We start from the raw sequence: 27,571 nt of genomic DNA, 5'->3' as shown, positions 1-27,571 counted from the left end.
CTGTGAGTAGTACTGCTGGACATTGGTGCAGTGTAAAAACAGTCATTTGACATCACAGTTGTGCCCTGGGCTGGTTTCCTGTGGTTACTGCGGCCCAAACCCTGGTTTGATACACAGTGAAATAAGGAGAACATGTTAGAGCAGCTCTCTGTGATACATACATTCACAGAGTATTTATGGGATTCGTGCTGTCTCTTTGCTCCAAGCATTATGTTGAACCTAGCTCCTGACAACCTTTGTCCCAGCTGACGAGTCATGAGAGATGCAGAATGTCAGAATGTGGTTTAGAACAGCTCAGGATTGCCCTTGGTTGTTCGTTCAAGGAATGCAATTATGGGTCCATCTTCCTTTGCTTAACTTCCCTGCTTTGGGGGGTAGCTGGGGGGGCCCCAGGCACTGCTCCTGATTGCTGTCCGGGGGCAGGATGTGCCTCAGGGGTAAAATATTTGAGACTTTCCAACCACAGCTCCGTGTGGCTGGGCTGGTTTGGCGTCACTCTTGGTGTTTGAATTGATGATGTCTGAAGGGTGACCAGAAAATACAGTGAGTTTGTGATTACATTTAAATTGTATCGTTTAGACCCATTGTTTAGGGAACTTTGAGGAGTTTGTGACAGGGAGAATTCCACTTAAACACATTAAAAGTCTTGATGAGATAAATCCACAAATATCTTTTGGGGTTTCTTGTGTTGGGTGGTTTTTTTGGTGGTTGTGGTGGTGTTTTTTTTTTTTGTTTTTGTTTTTTGGGTTTTTTTGTTTTTTTTGTTTTTTTTTTTTTTTGTTTTGTTTTGTTTTGGTGTTTTTTTTTGTGTGGTTTTTTTTTTTTTTTTTTTTTTTTTGTGAAGAAACAAATTTCATACCAAAATTTCAGATTCAGGAAGATTTTGAATTACTTGCTTGAACTCAGTGAAGATGGGTGTGTAAGCATCCTTACAGGTGTGTCATTGATTGGATGCAGGTTTTCCTGTACTGGATGGTTCTTGTTCATCTGGGCTGTTTTTGCTGACAATTGTCTAGGAGACACACATGTCCCCTTACCAAATCTTCATTCAGAATGTGCTAACTTGGTACATTATGCTTATCTCCTCCTGTATTTAATGGTATTATTCCTCAGGGAACATGCAACACCCTGAATAGTTTCATTCTAAGCTATAAAGTAAAACTTCATTTGTGGTTACTTGTCTTTGGATGAGAAGCCTGATGAATCTGTGACATGAACAACTATCCTATATAAAAAACAATTCACACAGTGATAATAATTTAAAATTAGTGGCAGAAAGCTGAAAGGCATTTTCCAGCTTTAATGTTGGTCTTAATTTGTGTAAAATCTCCAACTGGTGAGGTGATAGATGATTCAAGGTGTGTTCCAAAAACATGTACGGAGAAGGTGAAGTCAGAGATATGAGGTGACTGATTGGGTTCATAAACTAAATATGTAGAAGGTTTCAATTAGATTACAGATTAACAATTGCATGACTTAATGTGTTAGTGATGTGTTCTTTACTTGAAGGAAGAATGAATGATGGAAAGAATTGTGCACCTAGAACATGTCATGAAAATTAATGATCTATGTGATAGAATATATTGCATATTTGTGATTTTGCTGTGTTATTTTGGGAGTAACATTATAAATCACTGGGGTTTTTTTTCTTGAAAAGAGAGAAATGCATAGTCTGCCAAAGAGAATTTTAATCCCCACCATCTTAAAAATTGATAATGGAAAAAATTTAGTCTTAACTGCATGGAATGAGCTTCAGTAAAGAGTGAACTGTTGATGTTCTCAGGTATATTTGAGCTTATGCACTGAAATATCTCTGTCTGCAGATTTTTTTTCTCATCCACTGTATTAAGCTCATTAAATTCTGAAAATAATTTCCCTTTTTGAAACTGTCAGATTGGTCTGAGTCCAGTACACCGTATCTCAGATAATGAATGGGTAAGGCAGGGGAAGATATTGGTTTTATCTTGCGGTTGGAAATCTAAGATGCTGTCATTAAGGAGTAGTTTCTTGATAATATTCTTCATTAATTTACATACCACGTTGTGGAAATTGATAGGACAGTGTAGCATGTTTGTCAAAGTGAGACACAGATTTATGAAATTAGAAATTCTGCAAATGGAAGGGTGCTGGTGGCTGCAGATTGCCCTCAGTTCTGTTAAAGACAGGGTGTTATGTTCTGAAGAATCCAAATGTTAAAAAAATTACTATTCATGTTTAGATGCAGAACAAATGATACATTTGCTCCTTAATAAGCACATGCTGTTTTCTACTGCCCTTTTCTAAGATGAAGAAATTCTCACGACCAAAGAAAAGGTGTGCAGATTTTCCCTAGAGCTCACGTCTTTGCCACTTGACATTTGTGAATGCAGGGAGGGGATGGAGATTTTTCTGCTGTCTCCTGCCTTGGAAGCTGTGAGGAGTCTGGAGCTGCCAGCTCCAAAAGGTCCAAGATGAGAAGGTTGATACAGGTGGAGCTTGTGCTTCCAGTGCCCCCCTGAATGGGAGGCTGGAGGCGGTGCTGTCAGAGGTGAGTTAGTGATTTTGGCAGATCACCTTGAGGGCACTTGTGTTCAGCTGTCCCTGAGCTCACCTGGATGGAACACAAGACAAAGGCACCGTTTCTGTGTGCCCTTTTTGGCCTCGAGCGTGGTACCAAAGGTTTGGAGTCTTTGCAGTAGCAAGAAGTGCTCTTAGGGATTGGTCCAGGATTTTGCATGAGGACAAAGTAAGTCTCATACTCGGCTATCAGAAGATTGCTGTCTGATTTTACCTGGCATAATCAAACATTTATCATGTGGGTATAAGAAATATTTGCTGATTATGTACCCTCAATTTCATATGCAACTCATTTATTTTTACAATTTACAATGTTGTAAAATTGTAGATTATCAATAGTATAGGTGTATGTTAGTCTCTCAACTTTTGTAAAGCTCTACTCCCCAAATCTGTGTTAAACTCTCGTCCCAGGACTGGTGTCTGGAGGAAGCAGTGGCCTTTTATGTTCAATACAGCCCTGGTTAAGGGGTACCCATTTTATTGGAGCTTTTGTTCTCTTTATTTGAGTACAGTTTTACAGTCACAGAACCCAGTCCTTTGTTCTCTTTCTATTTGTTTACCACTGATGCCTGTCTGCCTTAGTGTGAACACAAATATTTCCTGTAGCTGAGTAAACAAAAAGTAAATGGAGGTCTCACGGCTGACTCCAGGCAAGTTTTTCCTCAGGATTTGAACAACCTAGGTATCTCTTGGTTTTACAGTGGATTTTTGTTTGGGGTGGGAAACTTCATGTTTTTAAACATTCTGTTTCACCGTTCTTCCACTCTTAATCCTTTTAATAGTTCAGAAGTCACTCTTCTCCCTGTTTTCATCTGAAAGTGAAACATTACCATAATTTATGACACCAAGCCAGTCCTCCGTCCCCTAAACACCAGTAGATGCACCCTTGGCTTCGCCTCCTTTATTACAGCTAGCAACCCAAACTCTGCCAGCTGCTGACAGTAATGGTGCTGAAAAAATAATAAAAGCAATATCGTGATCCTTAAGAACACACACATTCACAGGTTGTTTAAAACTTGGAAGCCTGCACGAGTTTATTTGCTCTCTGCAAGTATTAAGGACTGCACCTTCTCATCTTAGTTTTTCCCTGCCTTTTTTTTTTTTTTTTTTTTTTTCCCCTAAGGGGAAATATATTTACTTATATATACAGATCTTCAGTCATCTTTGAAGTGTCTGCTCTATCTCATTTGGAGGCATGCAAGATGTAGGTTCTTCTGCACTGAAAAATGAAACATTCACAGATTTGGAGGGAAGGACCCACAGACTGGGAAGTGCAGACTAAGACCAATTCCTTATTTTCCTAGACCTTTTCAGCACTATCAGATTGTTTTCTTTCCCCTTTCCTGATTACCAAAACCAGCTAGTCCTTCTCCATTGTCAGCCACTAAGCTGGTTTGTGATGTAAAGTGTGCTTACAAATATGAAGGCTTCCTTGTTTCCTCCTGGGTCTTCTAATTGCAAATCAATCAGTCAAGGTTGCTCTTGTCCTTCTATTCATTCTTTTCTGTTTCTTCCTCTGCTTTGTCAGGGCTCTTTAACAAGTGGAATCACCTATCTTAAGTTTAATGACTTAGCAGTAAAAGGATTGTTAAGAAAAACTCACCAGAGGTACGACTGCCTTTTTTCTCATCTTGCTCCACAGATCTTTTTCTTTTAGTGGTCCTGTAGCAGAGAGAATTCTCTAAGATTTTTTTTGTAAGCTTTATGGTGCCCATTGGGTGGGCCTCTACTCATATGTAATGGCATCATATAATGTAAATCACAGAAGGACAACAGATGAGGAGTAGAGCAGGCAAAGACAGGAGTACTGGGAGCAGACACCTTAGAGAAATTGATCTGGCCAAGCTGGCACATCCCTACACACTGTGCCACGAATTTCCTAGAGAATAAGAGAATTTCTTTCCTTGGTAAGAATGATTTTGGCGCAAAAACCGAATGTTTTTTCAGTCTCTCCAGCTCAGTGCCTATGCTTTGATGCAGATTTAATAGGAAAAGTCAACCCCTGCAGGAATAACAAGGGAAAAAAAGGGAAGAGTTGGTTTCTTGTGGTTCTCCTTGGTTGTGCAGCATGTGCAGGAGCAGAGGAAGGGACAGGAATCATCTGCCCAGCTCTGAGCTGCACGTGTGCCCTGTGTGCTGGGCAGGAATCCTCTCTCTGTGGCAGGGGCAGTGAGGATGGACAGGAATCCCGCGTGCGCAGACCACACGCAGTCGGTGTGGACAGACAGGAATGTGATGGCTGTGTTTGTGTGGCTGCCGAGCCAGGGCGCTTCTAGGTGCTTGTCAAACCTAATAATTGGCCAGACAGGAAAAATTCTGAACTTTTATTTAGTTTGGGGTAGCTGAGCTCTGCTGGTTGTCAAAGGAAATGCCCTTTCGACTCTTCCCTCCAGTAGTTACCGTGCAGGATTTTGCCTGGATTCGGAGATGAAAGCGAGGCACAAAAAGAATAATACTGGGTCTCTTTCTCTTTTAAAATGAATTTCAGAACGAGCGCGAATAGTCCTGAGGTTTGGTTGTGTGTGTTTTTTTAAAGTTGCTATCAACAGTGTTTATATCATGTAGACACAGATCCATTGGTGTATACAGCCAGAGCTGGGTTCTGGGCAGTCCCAGACAGTCTGTGCTGAGATGATACTGAGCAGCTCACATCACTTTAGCATCTAGGAATTTGTATCTGTACATAACTCCTTTTTTTGCCAAGAACAGCATGTATAGAGGGGTGGGGGGATTGCTGCTAACGACTCTTTGAAGCTGCAGTGAGTCATGTAACAATAAAAATATGTAACAATAAAAGGTCTGTGGTCAAAACACTGGCATACACTTTCCAAAGTTAAAAATTGCTGGATGAAAGAATGCTTTTACTATATTTATTGTGACAACACAGTCACAATAGACAAAGACTGGAAGGCTTCCCAATCACTGCAGCTAGGAAAGGTGTGTGTAGAGACACGTGAGCAGATGGCTCACAAATGATTTTGTTGAGCCAGGGGATCATGACTAGCTTTTAAGATTTTGCAGCAGGATGCATCTTGTGTGCAAATTCCTATATGAGATCTTGCCAGTCAGGGTTCATGGATACACTGGAGTGAGAAACTTTCTTGTTTCAGACCAGGAGAAGGACTGAGATGAAAACAGAGTGAGAGAAGGGGTTGTGTCAGACAGGCAGCTTTGTGAAGCTGGGCATATGCAAGTGGATTTATTTTGGAAAGGAGAACCAAATAGAATAACAAAGGAAAGGGGGACAGAGTAAGGTAGTTGAAGGTAAGATGAGCAGGGTGTGGAGTGAAGCAGAAGTGAAAAGGGAAGGAGAAATTTCAGGCAAACATTCATAACAAAGCAGGAGTCCCATCAACAATGTCAAGCAAAGTTTGTTCTGTATTTGATAGAAATAATTTGCCTGTTCTGTAGGATATAACAGAGGGAATTTAGGGGGGTTGCCTTCAGATTTTGTATAGATTTTGTAATATTAACCTTACCTGTAGTGTTTAGTGTTGATGCTTAAATTGCACAAGTTTAAAGTAATCACACGATCAATAAAATTGCTGGTATATATTTCAAACTTAGCATAACCTGAGATACTCTTTGCATTTTGCTTTGTAAAAGATGTTACCAACCTATCAAAGTTTTTATGAAGTGTTTATGCTCCGAGCACATTTCAACTTGTTTTTCTCACTGCTTTCTTGTCTTTGCTTTTCTATTATTCCATGTGAAACATAAGATTAAATTTTTAGCTTGGACCCACAAATACACAGTGAGAGGGGAAAAATGAGCAAGAGGGAAAGCATAATCAGAAGTTTTCAACAGTTTCATTAACGAGGACCATGGCAAAGGCTGGTATTTCCTTTTGCATTGTTATAAAAGCAGCACTTCACTTTTTTCTTAAGATGACTTGTCTTTGGGGGTAAGTATCAAAGTAGATTAAGGAGCCAATAAAGTGTATCTATTAAACATCCAGCAGACACGTCAGCTAGTCACGAGAGGCTTGCTTGCTGCTGGTCACTTGAGAATTTCTAGCAGGTCGGTCTCCCAGAATCCAAAAGAACGGCATGTGCCAAAAAATTCCACTTCTGTGTAGCGTTTAGTGCAAGGACATCTCTGCATCCAGACTCTTGCCATTCTGACAAAATGTGTTTGTTTGGGCCTTCAAGGAAGAGCTGAAATAGGAGTGCATCCATCTGCTTAGCTGAGCTGTAGTTCCTATCCAGTGACTTTTCAATTTATTGACCACTTTCAAGCAAATTTGACAGAGGAAAAGAAGTCTCAAAGATTTTGTAGATTTATAGGAGCTTAATTAACATCCACAGCCGGGTAGAGGGGAAAAGAGCCCAAAGCAGAGCTCCCAGCCAGGGGAAGGCAGGGAGAATTGATCTGTGCTCTGTTTTCTTTGGCTGTAGCACACACACACATGGCTGGCCATTGAGAACATCCATCCCTTCACCCTGCTCCCAGCTGGCTCCTGCCTGGAGGCACCACGGGGGAGGAGGCTGCGGGAGGAGATCATTACAGGGTTGAGGGCCATGCTTAGGAGATGGAGAATACAAATCCAAAGCACACAGGCTTCATTAGTCAATATTAAAGGGGTGGTAAAGTGGGCTCACGTGCTTTTCGAGGGCAGCCGTGCTCTCTGCAAAAGAAATCACTTCTGTACTGATTAAAGAAGTAGTGAGGATGGCACAGTAGTCCAAGAAGGGATGTAGCAGTATAATTTAACAAAAAAACCCCAGTTGTTAAGCTAATTTAAATCAATTAGGCTTTTCTATTTTAATGGTGTGTGGCAGCAAAAGGTGTTGATCATATATTCTCTTCTGCAGCAAGACCCTTCCCTTCCATGGCATGGAATCAAGGTCAGATTTGCCCTAACAAACGGCACCACAGGGCAGGTCCATAACCCAAAAAATACCTGCTTATTTTAAACCTAGAGGTTTTATCTGCTCAGAACTGGAATGTGAACATAACCAGTTCTCTTACTTTACCTTAAAAATTAAAACAGCAGCTCCTTTTGTTTGCTGTTCTGTCTTCAGATCAGTTTCAGTCAATAATTTCTCGGGTTTTCTGTTGTGTGGGAGCTCCAGGATTCTTTGAGGACGTTGTTATGGGTTACCATTTGTCCTGCTGATCCTGCCTGAGCGCAGTTTCTTGATGCATAGCCCACCCCTTCTCTGCAAAGGAGTTTTACTGTGTGGTTGTAAATGTCCTCAGACTGCAGCACTTGCTCAGTGAGATACAGGAAGACACACCTTGATGATATTTCTGCTGAGGACCCTTACATGCAGTGGAAAGATGCCAAAGAAATAACAGGCTTGGCTTGCTCCTGAGTAGTTCACCAGGAGAGGAGGTATTTTTTAATTTTAGTTTCCTTTCAAACCTGTGACTGGGCAGGTTCCATCTTCTGTGGAAGAAATAATTGAGAAAGGCAGCTCTCTTACCACTGATCTTAAACACGTATCTTGAGCTATCTCTAAAGAGAGTAAAAGAGAGCTAAAGGAACATATACTGTAATGATTGTATGGTATAACACAAAAGGGAATCCCAAATACAGATCTCATTTGGATGTTTTGTGTGTCACTGGCTTTCTTCAAGCAGGAATCAGAGCAATAGATTTCAATAAACTTTGTCACTGGGCAATTCCATGGTTAGTCTGTTCATCTCCTAAGGAGCTAAGATGCAAGAGACACATTCCTGCAGGGGGAAAATTTCAGTTCCACGCTTATTTCTAGTCCCATCCACGTATGACTGCGTGTGTCAAGTCTCACAGAGCGTGCCCTATCTGGATGATCTGCCTCCTTTAGTTTAGTTCAAAGGCTTGTAGAGTGTGAATTGTTCAGGATGAAGCTTCTCAGCAATTATCACGTGTGGGGAGACGAACAGGAAAATGACATCTTTAAACACAGAAATTAGCTGGCCTGATAAAGTCACTTCATAAAGTGATGTTGTTGGAACATTGCCAGCAGGCAGTGCAGAAGGCAGCAGCTCAGGTAGAACTGTGCTAAACCCTGCAGGCTGTGACAAACCCCAGCAGCTGCAGATGCTCTTTGCTGGCCTCACAAGAACGCAGGCTCCAGCATGTACAGAAACATAGGAACAGGAATGGGTTTGTGTCCATGCAGCTGAGATTTGTGCTGGTTTGCTGCTGATAGAGAAATCTCGGTTGCTGATCTTAAACTTGGCCAAAAGGAAAGCCAAACCCAATGGTGCACCTTTTAAACCTTACAAACAAAGATGGCAACTCAGCATGTATCCCTTTACAAATTTGAGAAATGTCTCCCATTTCATTAAATATCCTGAGTGGGAAGGGGCACAGAGTTAAATACTTACACAATCTATCAGAGTCCTCATGCTCTAGGCAGATACAGACTCAAGGTGGTATATTTAAGGTAGGTGTAGATACACTCAAGGTGGTTATGCAGGGCACCATATTCCAATAACAGACAGTAAATAACAGAGATAGTCCTTTCTGTGTTTCTGACAGCCACATTCCAGCAGGGAGCTGGCTGGACACTAACAGGGATTATGGCTCACTGCAGGCTTCTAACAAGTTGAAAAGAATTATATGAAAGCATCCGCAAATGCATCATTTTCAGAGATACTCAATTCGGCCCACACTTTGGAAGAAAAATCACCTGAGCTTTTCAATTATATTTTTATGTTATTAGTGACAAAAATGTCTCTAAACTGTTGCTTTTGAATATGCTTCCAGTGAAACATTCAACTCAGATTAAAATGGGATAGCTCCTTTAATGCAGCGACACACTGCCTCCACCGCACACTCATTTGTCACAAGTACAGTCATTATATTAATATTTACTTAACGTGGGGGTTTTTAACCTCCACATTAAAGGATTAATAAAGCTTGTTTAGACTGGTTAGTAAAACCAAAATTACCCCACGCAAATATTCTCCAAAAAATGAGAAGGTGGTCGCTGATGTCATGGTTTGCGCTGTGTTTCATGGTGGAGGAAAGGCTTGGTGCAAACTCTTTGAGTAAGTTACTGCAATGAGCTTGTGAATGGAGCAGACTGGATTAATGGAATGCACAGCCCATGAGCTGCTCTCTGCTGCTTGTCAGAGAGCTTCTCTAGAGATACAGAAATGTGGGATCCCCACGAACAGAACGTGGTTTCCAAAGCTTTCCAGGCTAATGGTTACCAGAACATGAGCTGTCCTGCAGAAATGCTTAAGAAAGGTATGTACTCTCATTAGAACACACAACTTCGTGCAAGCTTTCAAATAAAAACAATCTGTAAAATATATTACAAACAATGTCTGGAGTTAAATCTGTGGGTTTCAAATTTATGTGGGATTCCACAATAAAGAGTTTGTCAGACGTGGGCAGCACTCCTCTAGGCTTTACCAGCTGGATTCCAGAGTATGTCTCTGACTTTCCCCTAAACTCGGTGGATCAGCATCAGTTCTGGTTTTTCTCATGTAATAATTTAACTGTGATAAAATCTGTTAATCCAGTCTTTAGTGTTGAGGTGCAAAGGCAAGCTATCAGTGTGGCCTGCAGTGAACATCAGTGAAGATCAAATAACTCACCTGTAGGAAGCAGTACCTCCATGAACGAGGAACTGAGGGATTCTTTAAAAATTAACTATGGCTACACTTTGGGCAGGTAGAATAGTGTACATGTGCAGTTTGCAGTGGAAGTTTTCAGGTGTTGGTTATGTTAGAAACAGTTTAACCGTGGTAATTTCCTTGTTTACACAAACATTTAGTGATTATAGAATACAGGCAGAAGTGAACTGTATGGTACCCAGGAAATAAAAAAAGGAGTGAAAATACAATTAAATCATGGCAGGACCATGAAACACCCAAAGAGAGCACGTTGAGAGAAGTTCTGATGCTGATTGTTCACGTTTGTGATTAAAACAGGTTTATCTCGTGTTTTCTCCTGGTGCTTTTTCTTTTAATATAACTGCATGCTGTAGCAAGGGATAGGGAAGAAGAAAGACTTAAATAATGACAGGAAGTGAAAAAGGCATTAACAATAAGTGTAACACGGAGGCAAAAAGATAATTGCAGAAATTCTGGGGTGCAAAAAGGGAGGGGTGGGCGAGATCTGTATTTCTAGAGTAAAGTCTGATATATGACAAGGGGAATTTGGGGTTTTTAGATGCAGTGCCCTTGCAAGTGTTCTGCTTTAGACCTGCAGTTCATACACTCTGGTCTGCAGAGCCTCCACAGTTATTCCTGGCTTTCAGTTAGGAGCTGGAGAGTGTGTGGTGGCTCTGGAGTAATTTTGAGAATTTACACCAGTCTGAAGGGTTTGGGACTGTTCTTTTGCATGGTGACTATTGGAAGAAAAGAAGAGCATTGTTCAGGGCTTTGACAAGCTGTGGGGGCTTTGGGGAAGGTATAAGTGGAGGGCCAGGAGTAATTTTATGAAACCTGTCCAAAAAGAAAGTGAAAAGAAGGTACCTTCTGGAAAAAAAATCACAAAACCTGTTGGGTTGTGGAGTTTTATCCTGTTTTCTTCACTTCAGCATTTTTTCTGCACATGCATGAAGAAGGTACCTGTCAGGGCACATGGTATTTTTTTCCAAGCAAAATTAGAATCTGACATCAGGTTCCTATCACTGCTAGTTCTGCTTGCAGCTCTGGAGGTTTTAGACAAAAGCACTCCTGACACAACTGATTTGTCTGCACTGCTCATTTATTTTCTCACAGGACCCCGTGGTTAAACCACTTTGTTGTTCATACTTTTTACAGTGATGTAGAAATGCTTGCCCTAGGATCTGAGCCATAACCTCATGAGGTGGGAGAGGATTGTATAATAGCACCATGACAAACCAGCTCAGGACTGCAGGATGTTGGAGTGGTTCCCCACAGAAAAGTAAACGGTTTGTTTTTAAATCATTACAGCAGCCTTTTGCTCTAGAAATTTCCATCCTTTTGGACATTCTTTTCCTGTGGAGGAGCAATAGGAGAGAAACTCAGCTCATGTTTTTACAGTTATTTTTAAAATTTCTAAGTAGAAGTTAGTCATTAGTAGTCCAGTCCTAAGAAGAAACTTTTTATTCCTATATTTGATACAGCTATTTCTTTGTATTTCTATGTTTGCTATAAAAAGAATTGTAAAAATATTACAATAATATATATTTTATTTGCAGCACTGCTTGGATTTTAAATGTTGGAAAATAATTCTTATTGGTATCCATCAGGAAATAAGCTGCTTTTTTTCCATCTTTTTATTTTTGCCTAATTCCAATGATATATGCATAAATTAGTTCCTGTAACAGAATCACAATACTGATTTTGGCATTTTCTTGCCAAGACTTGTCACAAATGTGCACACTTAAATGAAGAGCAGCTGCAGGGGGAGGTCAGGTTGAATTAAAGGGGGAACATGGAAAATGTCCTTCTAGGTGGACTGATCCCATAGGCTCATCATCATCGGGACCCTGCAGAGAATCTTCTGGATTTAGATGTTCAAAGGGCTCTAATGGAGCTAAGCAACTAAACCATATTGGACAAGTAGGAGGAATTTTGGAACTCATCTCCCTCTTCTTCTGAAAAGTTGAACTTTGAAACTCTCAAATGATCTGATGAAAATTCCAAATAATAAGAATCGCAGCATGGTTTAGGTTGGAGTAGACCTCTGTGTCCAGCCTGCTGAGAACATCACTAATTAGAGCAGCTTGCTCAAGGCCTTGTCCAGCTGCATTTTCAATATCTTCAAGGATGGAGATGCCACAGTCTCCTGGCAGCCTGTTCTGGCATTTGATGCACCTCATTATGAAAAGAATTTTCCTGATCTCTAATCAGAATTTTCTGTGTTCCATTTTCCATCTGTCATCTCCTGTCCTATCCCCTCCAATGGCTTCATGTCCTCTATTTCCTCTTATGAAGTAATTAAAAAAAAACCTCCTCTTTTTCAGGCTGAACCGGCCCAATTCCATCAGCCACTTCTCAGTACCTTCTGCCAAGTATTAATAGTAGGTTGCTGTGCTTGAATTTAAGGGACAGAATACAAAACCTCTTCAATTTGACTTCAGAATTCTCTCTGAGGGTCTCTGCTTTTTGCTGACCAGACCCAGCCCAGAGGGAGGTGTGTGGCTTCCCCTGAGCCCAGGGTGAGGGACATCAAAAAATTCCCACCCTGAGCCCAGGGTGAGGGACATCAAGAAATTCCCAGCCTGGTGCAGCCACTGATTGTCACCCTCTTAGGGTTTTCTGAGTGGGCAGCAACAAATCCCAGCAAAAAGGATAAGGACAACGAGGAGGGCCCTCAGAGCCTTGGGAAAACTGGCCAAGGGATCTGGAGCACAAGCTGTGTCCTCTTCTGTGCTGCCAGTTGCAGGGAATGATGGAGCAAGGAGCAGGAAAGTCGTGCAGATGAACACCTGGCTTCCAGACCGGTGTAAACAGCAGCATTTTGTGGTTTGTGATCGTGGGTCAGTTTATACAACACTGAGCTTGCTGCCAGCAAACGGGGTCCACCTGTACCAGAAGGGAAAAGGGCTCTTAGCCCAGGACTCAGCAGGGCTCCTTCAGGGCTTTAAACTGGATCTGGAGTGGGGTGGGGACACAGCCAGGCTCGACAGAGACAAAGATCAAACCTGCTGGGACACAGCTCTGAGGAGAAGGCCCAGGTGGACAACAAGCTGTCCAAGGGCCAGCAGCGTGTCCTGGAAGCCAGGAGGGCCAGTGGTGTCCTGGGGTGCCGCAGGATGGGGGTGATCCTGCCCCTGGGCCCTGCTGAGGCACACCTGGAGTGTCACACACCTGCAGTGTCCAGTCCTGGGTTCCTCAGGACAAGAGGGACACAGAGCTCCTGGAGAGGGGCCAGTGGAGAGTGACCAGGACAATGCAGGGACTGGAGCATCTCGTAGCAGGACAGGCTGAGGGAGCTGGGCCTGCTCAGCCTCCAGAAGAGACAATGGAGAGGGGACATTATCAGTGTCAGTGTCTGCAGGGAGGTGTCGGGGGATGGAGCCAGGTTGTGGCGGTGCCGGGCAGTGGGACCAGAGGCAATGGGCACAAACTGATGCACAGAAGCTCCAGCTGAACACGAGCAAGGATTTCTCTCCTGTGCAGTGACCAAGGCCTGGGACAGATTGTCCAGAGGCTGTGGAGTGTCCCTCAGTGGGGATCTTGCAGAAGCCTGTGCAGGCAGTGCTGGCCCAGGGGCTCTGGGATGGCCCCGCTGGAGCAGATGAGCCTCTGTGCTCCCTCCCAGCCTGATGCACTCTGGGATTCTCTGCAGGGTTTGTACTCTTCTCTACCTGTACTGGCTAACATTGTTTGGGGTTTTTTGGATTTTTTTCACATAATATAAGACATGCTGAATCTATCTGAGAAGAGCTACATTTTCTCTCAGGGAAGTTGATGTGCTGTTCTAGCATTCTGCTAAACGTCTGGGTTTCAGTAGATTTTCTCCACACACACACACACTGAAAGTCATGGAAGAATTTATTACTTATTATCAAAACAAGAAACTTACAAGGAAATATGAAATGGTTTAAAATCAGTTGTTCTCATTGCAAAGAAACTGGTGAAGAGACAACCTTAAATATAACAAAATAATAAATATTAAGAAAGTGCCTTTACAATAAACTGGTTGTTTAAGGATTAATGTAGCATGTTTCAAGTAGTGATTTATGAATGATGAGTCAGACTTGGAATTCAGAACTTGCTTAACAAAGCAGAGCAAACAATATAAAAATTTTGCATGATTAAATTGCTTATTGCTTAAGCTCAATTTACTATTAGCTTTTGTTAAATTATTCCAAAACAAAATCAATTCCAGATTCAAGCCCTGGACCTTCTCTCTCATGATCTGCATAGAGACAAGTAGAATCTGCATTCTCTAGCCTCGAGATGCTCATTAAGCTCAGAGTTTCCACTGAGAAACCATCGAGTTATGAAGGGATTGACTCAACAGCTGGCATTTCTGTGAGCTTTGAGCTTTCATTGAAGACATTTAATTCTAGTGCATGTCTGATGATTTCGCAGGTCTGGCTGTAGATTGCTCTGTATCCTGTCTAACGTGGGTCAGGGTAGCCTTTGATCTCCTGGGAGCGCAGGGGTTTCACAGAGCCCAGAGCTGGGCTCTCGGTGCCGTCTGAGCTGGGAGGAGAAGCGCCGTCAGTCGCTTCTGGGGCTGCTGCGCGTGTGAGCTCCCCAGCGCCCTGGCACCCCGGGGATGCCAAGGGAGGCAGCACTCGGCTCTGCAAGCCCTCACCCACCCAGCTCTTCTGGCTGCCCCAGAGCATCACTGCTGCCTGCACGGCCTGTCTGAGCCCTGGGACATTCCTCCAGGTGCTTTTCTGTCTGTGTGTTTGTGGGTGCTCAGGGACCTCATTTCAGGGTAGTCTGTGCAAAGGGCTTTATCCCACTTACACTCTCCTTTGCAGACACAGCCAGGTAATGAATTTTAATGTTCTTTGCAATTGCTTACCTAGAACGGTGTTGTTAAAGTCAGGTATTCCATTTATTCTTACACAATTTATTTTCTATTGTGTGTTTTTAAAAATCTGTCTCCTCTGGAACTTGAAATTTCCGAAGAAGCTGAAGAAAAACAAAGAAACTTGTTTCATACTTTGCTAATTCTTTACTTGACTGTGTCCAGGTTTTAACTTTATAACCCTTCATTATGCCACTTTTTCTTCCCCAGTTTCTATTTATTAACTTTATAATTTCCTCACAAGATGGCTTTTGTATAATACACATTTTTCTGACCAGTCTCGGAATTTTTCTGTTCTTTGATATATCAGTTGAAAACTGATTTGCATATTGGAACTGGATGGACTTCTTAAGTAATAACTTATTTTCAGCTTGTTTACTTTTTGGGTTTTTTTTAAACTGACTGCTTTCTGAGGTCGTTATTGGGGGTTTTTAACTGACTTAGAGACACCTAACTCATGTTTTCATTGAATTATTCTTCAAGTTGGTATTGTAATCCCAAGAATTCATAAGAAGAAATTATTTTCTTGTACAGCACGAGTATTTGTAGGTAGAAGTCAGATGATCCACTTAACTGCAAATCTAAATTAGCCTTAAAGGGAACGGGTTGGAATGTGTCTCCACAGTTTTTACCAATTCTCTGTGGTAACACCAGCTGATGTCTAGGCATGTGTCTTGTTTTTCCCGTGTACGGATTTTGGATATGCAGTTGTATAAATACCCTGTTCCCTTTAGCCCCTGTGATAACACTAGAAAGTAGACTGAGATTCTTTTTTCTTGCTTTTTTTGATAGACTCAGAACCGTATGAAGCTGATGGCTGACAACTATGAGGATGACCACCTCAAATCCTCATCCCATTCCAACCAAACCAACCACAAGCCCTCCCCTGACCAGGTAATGTCTCTCCCTTTTTTGTTTTTAAAGTAATTTTTACTGTGAGGGCTGTTGATTTTGTGTCATAAGTTGTTTTCCCTGACGTGCTTGCAGTACCTTGGAACAAAAGTAACATTCCAGAATGCAGTTAAAAACAAGACCTGGATGTTGTGTTGGCTTTGTGTAAAGCTCCTGAAATGTGAATGAACAGTTTGAGGTACAACAGGTACCAAGGTATTGTTGGGTGGGGAGGAGGAGGTACCTTGAACAGGAACAAAAACTCTACTAAAACGTCAGACTCGAGTCCTGTATGACATGTTCAGATTTTAGTAGCTCAGGCTTACTGCTTGAGTGTGTGGAGTGTCCAGGACTGTTTCTTGTCTTCAGTAGCGGGAAATGGTGTTCCAGGATCAGCTTTCTGATCTGTGGATTGCCTAGGAGCAGTTCCCTTCATTTCCCACGAGGAAATCCCGGCCTCGGTGCCAAATGAGCACAGGCTGCTCCCTCACAGGCTCAATGGGCCGTGAACTGAAGGAAAATCAATTTACCGTCTCCAAAGCACCGAGGAGCCTCCTGTGGCATCCACAGAGCACAGCCGTGTGCTCGAGCACTATTAGAGAGATTAACCATCCCCTGGGTAGCACAGAAAAGGCCAGCGTAATTGCACATCCCGTGTTGTAATCTCACCCGCTGCAGTTTAATTAAAATATTAGCCGTCGTTAATCACTGCCTCGGCGGCGTGAAGGAATGCTTCTCTTTGCCCTCTGACTCATGTGGAAACGGGTGAAATCTGAAGGGAAGCATCTCACTCTAGACCTTTAAGTGCCAACCTCGTGATACGCAGAAATAATGAGTAAGGTACGAGAGGAAAATGGCAAAAGCCAATTACTTATTCACCCTGCAAAAACAGATCTTGAAAAATCTCCTCTCATGTCTGCATCAGAAAACAAGAAGGAGTGTATACAAAGAAATGAACAGAAAAATTCTCTTTTTCAAGGGAACTCCCCTTTGCATCTAAATTTAATACCTCCCTCCAGTGTATGTCAACTGGCTTGAATTTTGTTTTTGGAAGATGTTGGTGTTTCACTCTCCTTTTTCAGGAGAGTGAAATTGTTCATGCTAAAAATTAAATGGGTTTCCTAATTTTAATTTGGCGCAAATGTTGGAATATCTGTTGTTTCTACAGTGAAGTCTGCAGAGACCTGAAGCCATTTCCAGCATGTAACTTTGGCACATGCTTGCAAATGACTGCAGCCTAGCATTCCCAGGTGAAGTGAAAAGATAACATGGAAAAACAGAGTAAAATTTAGACATTTTCAGAAATTCTTGCAGAGACCCCGGAGGGAAGGGCAGTAGGGAAGAGAGGGGGTGGGAGGAGGCCCTGGTTGCACTTCTCTTTGCAAAGGTGCATTTTGAAAGGGGGCAAAGCGAGCTGTGCCTCAAGGTAGCTGAGAATACCGCGTAAGGAATTGAAAGGCTTTGTACTACTGTTTGTACTTCCAATTGTGCTTCAAATACTAACCAGCTCTTTGTTTCGTTCCCATGCTGCTCTGGCCTTTCCTCCCACTGCCACCTGGTCACCTGTAGGATGAGGAGGAGGGTATTTGGGCATAACCAGTCAGATGCTCTTAGCTCAGCCATTTTGTTCAGAACGGTGAGCACCAACCTCTCCTGCCAACAGAAGAGTGTCCCCCAGTCGCTCCCACCCCTCGCTCCGTGCTCTGTGAAACCTTTGTGAAAGCTGTGCTCCCTCCCCTGGCTTCCGTGGCTCTGCATGAGGGGGTTTTGTGTGTTTATGTGCACTTTGTGATCTTCTCCTTCCAATCATCCTATCGTCGTTTCACCATCTCGTGGGGAGAACTTCCCAGGGCATGCAATTGAGTTTCTGCGCGAGTACGAGGGAGCAGGAAATGTCTTCCCTATCATTTGTCACTGACTTCATGGAGGAAACGTTTTCAGTTGGATTCTTTTCCAAAGCAGTTTGTGCCGTAGCCAAATCTGTGTGTGCTTTTTCACTTCTGGTTTGTAAAGAATTTGCTCGGAGATAATGTTCCTCCTGAAGATAATGTTCCTCCTGGAGATCATGTTCCTGCTGAAGGTTTGAAGCATGTTGAGACCTGCTGCCCAGATTGCTGCCGTGCACGCTGACCTAACTAGTCACAGCTATTTATCAACTCCCAGTACAGGATTCTCTAGATGGCCCAGGAGTATGAATTGTCTGTAAATGTGAAGGCAAAGAGGAATATCCCCTTAACCTTCCTCTCTCCCTTCCATCTCCCTCATTCTTTCAAAACAATGGGGGAGAGATTAGGAGCTGTTTTTCATTTAAAGTACATTTTGTTTCTCCGCGTCCATGTCCACAGTTTTTTCTTTTCTGCTGTCAAATTGTCCCCACAACAACTCCCACTTCCAAAAGGGGAGATGGTACAGAGGACAGAGCCTTTCTCCTCATGCCTGTTCTTTAGCAAAATAATCTCTTACTGGCCAGGAGTCAAATATTGATCATTACATTGCAGCACACAGGATTCGTTTCTGCTTTGGAGTTTCAGTTTTAAAGCAGAATACGTTTCTCTGCAGTACTTGAAGTATTTTGAAGAGCTAATGACAATATTTTAAAAACCTATAGGAAACTTCTTCCTCCTTCACTTTTCCTTTTAAGAAAAAAATATTTCACGTGAGTTTCTGTGCACTTTTTTCCAATAAATTGACTTTTTTTCATATCAGTTATTTGAAAGAAAACTGAAAATTTCTGTGGAAATCTTGGACCCTTGCATTTCTGAAAATTATTTGTATTAAATTTGTAAAACATTCATGAGAGAGCAAAGCACTCTCATCTCTTGCACTTGCTCAATTAACTGCAGACTCACAGTCTGTCTGACTGTACAGATCAAATCCCTCTTTTCAAGCCAGCCATCTGAAAACTTTAATCCAACTGCGACAGTGTCAAACTTGAATTTCATGCCTTGGGGTTTGAACTGAAAAAATCTCTTTAGTGGACAAATTTGATAAAGCGCTTCATTAATTTCCACTCGCTGTTGATTTCACATTCTCTTTGAATCACCGCTCTTGCAATGGCTGTGAGCTCGTGAATGTTGTGAAAAGTTTTGGGGATAATGCTTGTAGAGATCAGCTGAAGCACAGAAACTAAACAGGGAAAATCAGGTAAGTAAATGAGGAAAAGGAAGAGGACACTCACTACAAAGGTAGGAAGAATTCTGATTTTCCTTCTGGAGCTAACGTGGAGTTTGTGTAGAAAACACTGAGAGAAAGATCTCTCTCTTTCCCATGTGTTGATGCATTTAAGAATGAAACTGTGCTAAGAGTATGGTTTTTCATTGTTTTCTGAATTAATGGGTGGTTGACATTAAATACAGCTTATCTCTCCAGTTTGGGGCGCTTTCCTCAGGAAAGCTGTTCCAGAGTATCCCAGTCAAAATAATGAGGCAGCCAGCAGCCTTGCCTTGCACACATCTCACCCGAGAAACTTGTCAGCCTCAGGACTGTCAGCATACATCAGCAGGGAAAGTATAAAGCTGATGGATGCTTCCCAAGCCAGTTATTCCCAACAGAGTACATGTTTTTACTGCGATATTCCACGTTCATTAAAAAAAAAAGTCATTACTCTCTTTGTACAAGCTCAGATGATGTAAGTTGCAGAGTCCCTAACCTCCATGTGTTAAATTAAATTTATGTATTACAATGATAAAATGTAACTAATAGCCCAGGACTTGGCAATAAGTTTGTTTTTCGAAGTTCTTCAGGTCTGTGGATGCAATCACCTCTGGTCAATACTGAAGATTAAATGGAGACCAAAGAACTGTGTACAATAGTTAACTACATTATTTTATTTTTATGGCTAAGGTCTTAAGGCTTCCCCCCTCCAGCATTCTGGAATTGACTGAATTGAATATTTAATTATGCCAGGTCTGTACATGACAGCATTATCAGATAGAGCTTTCCTGAAATGGAGCACTGTTCATAAACATATGCCCCCTCCCTGTAATTTCTGAGGATGGTGGTTTACATTTCAGTTTATAGTTCAATGTAAATACCATCTTTCATCCTGAAATAGTCTTTCCTAGCATTTTTCACTAGGCTCGTTTCCTTGCTCTCTGAATTTCTAATGACTCCTTTTATTCCCCAGATGGAGCTCTCTCCTCCTCAACATGCAGGTCAATTCCAGTCTGGTTTCACATGAGGATGCTCTTTGGTCTTTCTCAAATGCTAAAGTGCTCTGGCCAATGGCTGAATTAGTTACTGATCACTTTTATTGAGAGTGATATGAATTTACACCTTAGGAGATCTAAGACATGCAAAAGGATGGGTGTGTGTGGATGTATCTTGTGAATCCCTGCCAGGTGTGTCCATGGCGGGAAGGAGAAGAAAGCTTCCATCCAGAGATTTCCCAAGCTGCTCAATTCATCCAGTTCTCTTGGCAAGCACCACTGTGCTCCCTAGCACAGGAGAAAGTGTGGCTGTGGTTCGGAGATCTGCTTCATCCACTCATCCATTCATTAATTGAAAATTATTATTATGCTTATTAGAGCAACAGTGGAATAGTCAAAGAGCTAGCGTGGAACTGAAGTGCATAAAAATGGGGATATTCCAAGATGATGAAAATATTGGCAATTCCTATCACTGTAAAAATATTGTGAGATGCAAAGATTGTCTTCTTTGTGACATTTTTCTTTGATATTCGAGTTTGACAGATTTTAACTCAGAAGTAGTAAGCATTGTGAGTTGAGCACTGAAGGCACTCACAAAACTTAACACTTCAGATTTCAGAGGTGATGTCTGTGGTGGAAAGAGGGATGAGTCATTGCAGGAAAATATTTGGCTCATCTGAAGGCTTAATGTAATCTTTACCAGAGCAGTCAAACCATGTGAAGTTTTCCTTGGGATCACTACAACACTAGAAGTGTCTGTACCTTGGGAAGTTTGAGGAGAAAACTGGGGGTTTTTTTCCTACATTATTTGATGCTGATTTCTTTTAGTGAAGCAAATAGTTTCTCATGGTGAGTTCCACGTTTAAATTACACAGGCATTCATTCACTACGTAAATGTGATTTTCTCTCCACAAAACACATTTTGTACAGAACTGCTTGTGCTGCTGTCACACTTTCGAGGTTCTCAGTATTGTCACTCGCTATGCTGTGAACTCATAAGCCTTTTGACTAGATTTATTTTCAATATGGTCTTTTGAATTGTTGGATCATGCAAAATGGTCAAAACCACCAGGCCTTCATGCCTGACTCATATTACATTGTAATTTACTGAACACAGTACTAGACCACGATTCAGAAGAGAAATTCTTTCCTGGCATTGTCTCCAGCCACTCACTTGTTCTCTTTTGTCCCTGTCTCAGATTCTCTGATTGTAAAATGAGCTGAAGTTTTTGTAATAGTGCAAGTTCTGCTTGGGAAAAGTGCTGTATAAGTGCTAGGTATTATTACTGTGCAATATTTGCAAATTGTCTTGTTAAAGTGATATGATGGTGATTCTGGTACCTCACTTTGAAATTGTTCCCGAAATTGTGTTAGATTTGTATTTGACTCTATTACTACTTCTTTTTTTTTCTTTTTTTCCCCATAATCCTATTCCTTCCCTAGAAAAGGGACAAAAAACCCATATTTTTGAGGAGCTGCCATTCCAGCGTGCTGGACAAAGCTCTTTAGACCACTGTCTCTTGTTTTTTACTGTCATCTCTTGTCTTCTGGAGAGCCATTTCTTCCCCTCTCTAAAATCTACAACCTAGTTGTGTAGTGTAATAATGATATTGTTACAGTTCTTCATCCAGGTCTGTACAAGCGTTGTGGAAGTGTCTTTTGCTTGCCTTGGAGACATATCCTGTGCAAAATTTGAAGGCAGCTACATGAGATAATCTTATATTGCTTAAACTTGTCCTGACAGAGAGAGAGGCCAGATTTGTTTCGTCGTATTGGTGACAGTCAGGGTTTTTTGCTCCCCCTTTTCAGATGGGTTCTTACCTTTCACTAAAAGCCCTAATAATCAATAAGATGATGTAACTAATTTATCCTTAGGAGGGTTAGAGAAGAATGCTTTCCTTAAGACAAAGTCAGCTTCAGCTCCTGAGCCCCTGGTCCTTTTCTTCTTTTGGAGAACAATTCTTCTGCTAGCTTTTTTTTTTTTTTTTTAACCCACAAAAACTATTATTTAGCTGTTTAATAACTAATTTCTGTCAAAAAATGTATTCTCTGTCCAAGAGTGTTGTATCTGTGAGCACAAAGGAGCTGATCTTGATAGAGTGTTCATATTCTTTCTGATCCCAGAATGATACAACTAAGATTTCCAGATGGAATTTTGTAATCTGCAGCTCTGGGATGAATTAAACACTCACAACAGAGGTGTAACTGGACTGTATCACTGTCTTCCTATTATTCTTACAGATCAAAGAAGAACACAAGTAGATACTCAGAGTCTAAAACATTCAAAACAGATGGCTGGTTTCTTTTTGTAGAGATTTGTGCTTTTCAGCAAAACAATTGCAAAAAGGCCATCATTCATTTCTGCCAGATGAGATTATGCCAGGTCTGTGTCTTATTTTCTCTTTTGATTTGCAGCTGAACATAATCTTCTACTGGTGGCTCGGTCTTTGTAGCAAGTAGGAGTTCTGCACTCAAACATTTTTGTTGCTGGCCACAACGAGAGTTGTTCCTTGCAGTTTGTGTGATAGTCTGTACTATCTATTATAGTGTCTGCTCTATTATTAGTATATTATAGTACCTACTGTACTATCACCTGCAATCTCCCAGTTACTCTGAGCTCTGGCACTCCTGGACAGGACAGAGAGAGGCAGAGGACGAGCAGCTGCAGCCAAGCTCTTTTAGTTGTCAGTCAGGAGGGAAGAAAGCGAGGGAGAGGGGACGTGAACAACGTTAGAATCAAGCCCAAACCCGCTTTCCAGTGTATTAACTATGAAAATAAGCTCCAGAGAATGGTAACTAAACCAAAAACTGTTAGGGCATGTGGCCAATCGAGACACTGCATTTTCCTGGCTGCTTAAGTTCCTAATGGCTGATGGACGTGTCAGGATTGACAGCTCCATCCCACAGTAGGCTCACTGTGGGCTCTCCAACTACATCTGGTCGATAAGGTCACTTTTAGATAAGAACTGCTATATACACGTATAAATGAGCGTATTTATTCATGGGGTTTTGCATTTGAATGTAGAGCAAGCAACTCCAAAAAGACTTCCTGAAGACAGATAAATCCTCACAAGTCTTTGCTTTGCAAGTGTCCTACAGCAGGTGGAGAGCTGCAGCAGCACGATGAAGACCCAGAGTTAGAGAAGGACAAGACCAAGGTTCCCATCACCTGCAGACAGGGAGGTTGTAGTTCATCTGGACAGGAAAAGCCCTGCTGCTGTTCCCTGGTAGACTGCTTAGGAAATCCCGTCTGGTTTGCTTTGGCAGCGGAGCAGGGAGCAGGGCCCTGGTACATCAGCCAGGCCATGGACGCTCTCCGTGGCCCTGCTGCCCTGTCCTGCTCACAGAACACGTGTGGGACACTTGCCTTTTATCCCCTGTCACAGGGAGAAGCAAGAGCCAAAACACAGCACAGAGAGAAGCGTGTGTACTTTCTCGTTCGCTCCTGCGTGGACAGCACGTGCCAGGAAGCTTGAATGCATTAAAAAGATAAGCAGGTTGTTCTTGCTTTTTCTCAAGCTGCTGTGCTTTAGTAGAGAAGGAATCAGCATAAAATCTGGCTGATTCAGTGAAATCAAAACTTGCCTAGTTACACCTACAAAAGTTTGATCTAGAGAATGCTGTGTACAAGCTGCAAACAGTTGTTAAACTATTTTTGCTTCCTTTTTTTTTTCCTTGATGATAATTGTCAGCATCATCAGTCTGACTACCCAATTTCACAGCTTTCTATAATTTAATGTATTATTATTCAACAATTTAACCTGGTAACCAACACAATTCACAGGGATGAAGTGTTCAGATGGAGGAGATTTTAATAATAAAGAGGTGTGAGGTGTGCACAGTGCAGAGTTTATTTAGGGGTAAGAGACTTGCTTTTGAAAGGAAGGGATTGAGGAAACAGGTAAAATCTAGGCAGTGTGCAAACACCCCCTTCAGCTCTGCCGAGGTGTCTCATTCCTGACAGTTCATTTTCCCCTTGGTCCTCACATCAGCATTTCAGTTCTGATCTCCAGCAGTCCCTGCTGTTCCTCACCTGCTTCCCAGCCAACTTTGCTCCACAGCCCACAGCAGTGAAAGCAATTCTGCATTTGTTATGTATAAAAATATTTTAGAACTGCTTGCTCTTTTTGAGTGCTTTAGGAACCCTACCAACCCACTGCAATTCTCTGCCTCACCTTCATGATGGGGAAAGGATTTTATTTAAATAGAGGGAGCTAATGACAAAACTCCTTTGCCTGGTTTGTTTTTCTGTTTTGGTTTTTTTTTCTGGTCTGGAGTTTTCCCAAGGTGAAGAGGGTGAACTCTGGAAATCATTAATCCATGGGATTTGTTCATGGTGTATAAAAATTTCAAAAATAATTTGCTATATAAAAATGATTTCCTAATTGATTCTGTCAGAAAGGAACTGAGTAAGACAGCTCTGTCAAAATAGCCAGAATCTCTTTCAGCTCCTCACGTATCTCGTTCTGGTTTATGAGAAGAAAATTATGACGGTTAGAGGGATTTTTTGGGGTTTTTTTTTTGTCTTTAAAACAAATCTAAAGAATACTGAGCCTGTCCTTGAGCATTTGTGTGGGGGTCTTCTGAAGAAACCAAGTATCTCTGTGTATCAGTGAACTGAGCTGAACTGAACTGAGGTCAAGATGTGTCTTTTGGAGAACTTTCTTCTGTTTCCACTTAAAATAATGAAGGGAAGACATCAGTGATAAATTGCTCTGAATTTGGGAAAGCTTTGCACATTCTGAGCCAAGTTCATGCCTCATAAAACTCCATTGCGCTCAGTGGTTACAATATTATTGTTGAACCCTTGTGTTTGTTGCCAAACAAACACAAATGGTCTGAGCAAGAAGGCATAATTCAATTTGCCATGCAAGTACTTCCAGCCTGTGTCACTCACTATCTTAGTTTCTTTTCGTATCTCCCAATAAAAGATATTTAGCTATAGAGGCAAAATATCTTTGCCTGGCAATATCTGTAATAAAACCCAGATACAGGGAGGTATACAGAGATTTGTCAGGTCCTTTTGGAATAATTTCTTTTTAAGAAACAGATGTGCTTACACAATCTTTGGCCCCATCTTCTCCTGTGCAGTGGTAGTTTGGGAAGTAGATTTTGTTGGGTAGCATGGTTGCAGCTGGATGTAACAAAGTTTGAAAATAATTTTCCACGCTCACGTGACGGATGTGGTTGGTAGGAGATGAAGGACTACCTGCACTGTGTTTCCAAACAGGTTTGTAATGTCCAGTCTGAAGTTTTGAGATGTTTGGTGATGCTTTGGGTTTCTGCTTGGACTTTTTTCAGAATTCTTTCTTTATTTGTGCTGTGCAGGATTTACAGTGAACACTCATGGTGTGTAGAGCAAGCTAGGTCGTTTCTCAAATTACTCAATTCCTTGGAAACTTTCCGATTTATGCACTTCTTCGTAGCACTTCTAATACAAAAACACTGTCATTTTTACCTCACCTTGTTTACTTTGACACCTGAGATTACTTGTCACTTCTGTTTTATTTTCTTCTTGATGTAGCTGTACTTCCAGGGAGTTGTTTTGGGGTTTGGTTTTTTTTTCATCTCAGCTATTTGGAGATTTAGGGGTAAGTTAAGAAAAACTACTGAATTATTTGTTTGCAAAATGAAGAGCACTTAGCAGCATCACTCTGCCCTTTCGGGTCCTGTAGTGAGTGTATACACACAAAGTATGTGCAAGCAGGGCAGTCAGGCTAACAGTGTCAAAAAAATGTTATTTTCTCCTTTTTTATTAAAGATAACTGCTGTTGATCCATGATCAGCCTCCACATTGATGCATTATTCTGACGAGTAAGGCAAGGTGTGTAAGGAGATAACTTTTACAAGGTTGACTGATGCAGCTGCAAAAGCAGGCAGGCTTTTAGGGGTGTCTGTAAGACTTTATTTCACAGTGCCAGCTGCAGGTTTCTTAAGCAGAAATTTAGAAGGTATTTAGAAGGTATTCTCTGAAATTAGTAAAGTTAGTTCCTTGGTTCTGAAAAAGAAAAGTGGTTGCTTCCTTCAGAGAAAAAGGGATCGTTAGCAGGGAGAAAGGTGACCAGCTCATTAACCCTTCTGCCTGGAGAAGGCATAATTAAAGCTGGTGCTTGTGGCAGATTGCACATTGATTAAACTCACTCTTTATTCTGCAGATGTCTATGGACATTTGCTTGTTTTCTTTTCCAAGTGACTGCCAATGTATTTCCAGTAGACACTTCTGTGTATGTATAGGTATTTAAATGCAGAGACTTAGCATGTAATGCCTGAAATTCAGTTACCCATATTTCACTTGACCATTGTCCAGCCACAGTAGGACTACCATTAAAGTAGCAGTATCATTTCATTCTAAAGGTTTTTTGCCCCAGTGACTTGTAAAACTACAGTTAGATTGACATTTGTCATACTCAAAGATATTAAAATAACGTACGGAATCTCAAAATACCCGACCACGTTGTTTTCAAGTTGAATTTGGAATGTGTTCACAAGTATCTTTATTGCTTGGTTGAGTTGGTTTGGGTTTGCGTGAGAGATTTGTCTGGCGTTTCACATTTCTGCCTCAGAGTTGCACTGATTGCCTTTTTTAGTGAAATGTCGTCCAACTTAGCTGGCCATTAGCAATATTCTGAAGTTGAGGGGACATTAAGCAGACGTCATTCCATGCATTGATGAGGATGGCCTAAACCTATCAGGGCAATGAATGAATGAGGGCTGCTTTGGAAGATATTGTGGGTTGGGTGTGTTTTACCCGCTGTGTTCCTAGAGAGCTCTGAGCTGCTCATGAGAACGCGGTGTGGGTTATGAACCCAGCACTACTGCCCTGCTTCTCCACTTAGCAAATGCTCTTACACCCTCTTGAGATAAGGCAGGGCAGCTGTGCAGTGTGGGAAGCACAGTGCCTCCTGCTAAGTGGCCAGTTCAAATTAGATCTGGCAGGAGCTCAGATAGGAGGGCACTTCCTACTGACTGGCAGCGTTTAATGGATCCCCAGTGAGGGCACTGACTGCTCTGTGAACAGCCTGGGGAGAGCTGCTGCCAGGAACTTTCACACGCCTCCTTTGGCCTCTCTCCAGCTCGAGGTAAAAGGGGGAAGGGTGCGGGAGGAATGTGCTTCAAAAGGGGATTTATCCCCGAGCAGTCGGATTCAACTGTTGTATGAAAACCTTCCATTCTTCCTAGATAGCTCTGCTTTCTCTTCATCAGGGAGCACTTCTGTTCACAGAGAATAGCCAGGAAGGTTATCCAGGCAGATTCTCTTCAGACTGGAACCTGTGCATCTGATGGATATTAAAGAGACTGTGGTATCTGAAAAGAATACAAGGCAGCTACTGCATTGATTGGACTGGTTATTATCTAGCGAGTTATTAGACATTGTTGCATTTTTGTAGAAGAGTATTTTCTTAAGATTTGATAATCCGTCATTTTACCCTCTGTGGGCAAAGCAAATAGTAATGAAGATAGGAAAGACATCCGTTAAATTAGAAGCATCGCTGGTTTTCACCTGCTCAGGCAATACACTTTGAGTTTGTAACCTTGGTAACAGATACGATATGGAATTGGGGTACGT

The 27,571-nt window shown here is 41.8% G+C and overlaps 1 protein-coding gene across 9 annotated transcripts in view; it reads left to right on the top strand.

Moving 5' to 3' along the window:
* ERC1 (ELKS/RAB6-interacting/CAST family member 1) overlaps window positions 1-27,571 on the top strand; it is a 266,110-nt gene that overhangs the window by 218,489 nt on the left and 20,050 nt on the right. For 7 of the 9 annotated variants that reach the window (XM_058420193.1, XM_040061380.1, XM_058420189.1 and 4 more), the window contains one exon: window positions 15,758-15,859. In XM_058420193.1, coding sequence (XP_058276176.1) covers window positions 15,758-15,859 — 102 coding nt within the window. Of the gene's footprint in view, window positions 1-15,757; window positions 15,860-17,425; window positions 17,493-27,571 lie in introns of all 9 variants that reach the window. The other 2 variants (XM_058420192.1, XM_058420191.1) reach the window with 1 other exon arrangement.

The sequence above is a fragment of the Hirundo rustica genome, chromosome 4 (genome assembly GCF_015227805.2).
Source record: "Hirundo rustica isolate bHirRus1 chromosome 4, bHirRus1.pri.v3, whole genome shotgun sequence".
NCBI lineage: Eukaryota > Metazoa > Chordata > Aves > Passeriformes > Hirundinidae > Hirundo > Hirundo rustica.
The sequence above is the reverse complement of the archived record's forward strand: the minus strand, read 5'-3'. Positions and strand labels throughout refer to the sequence as shown.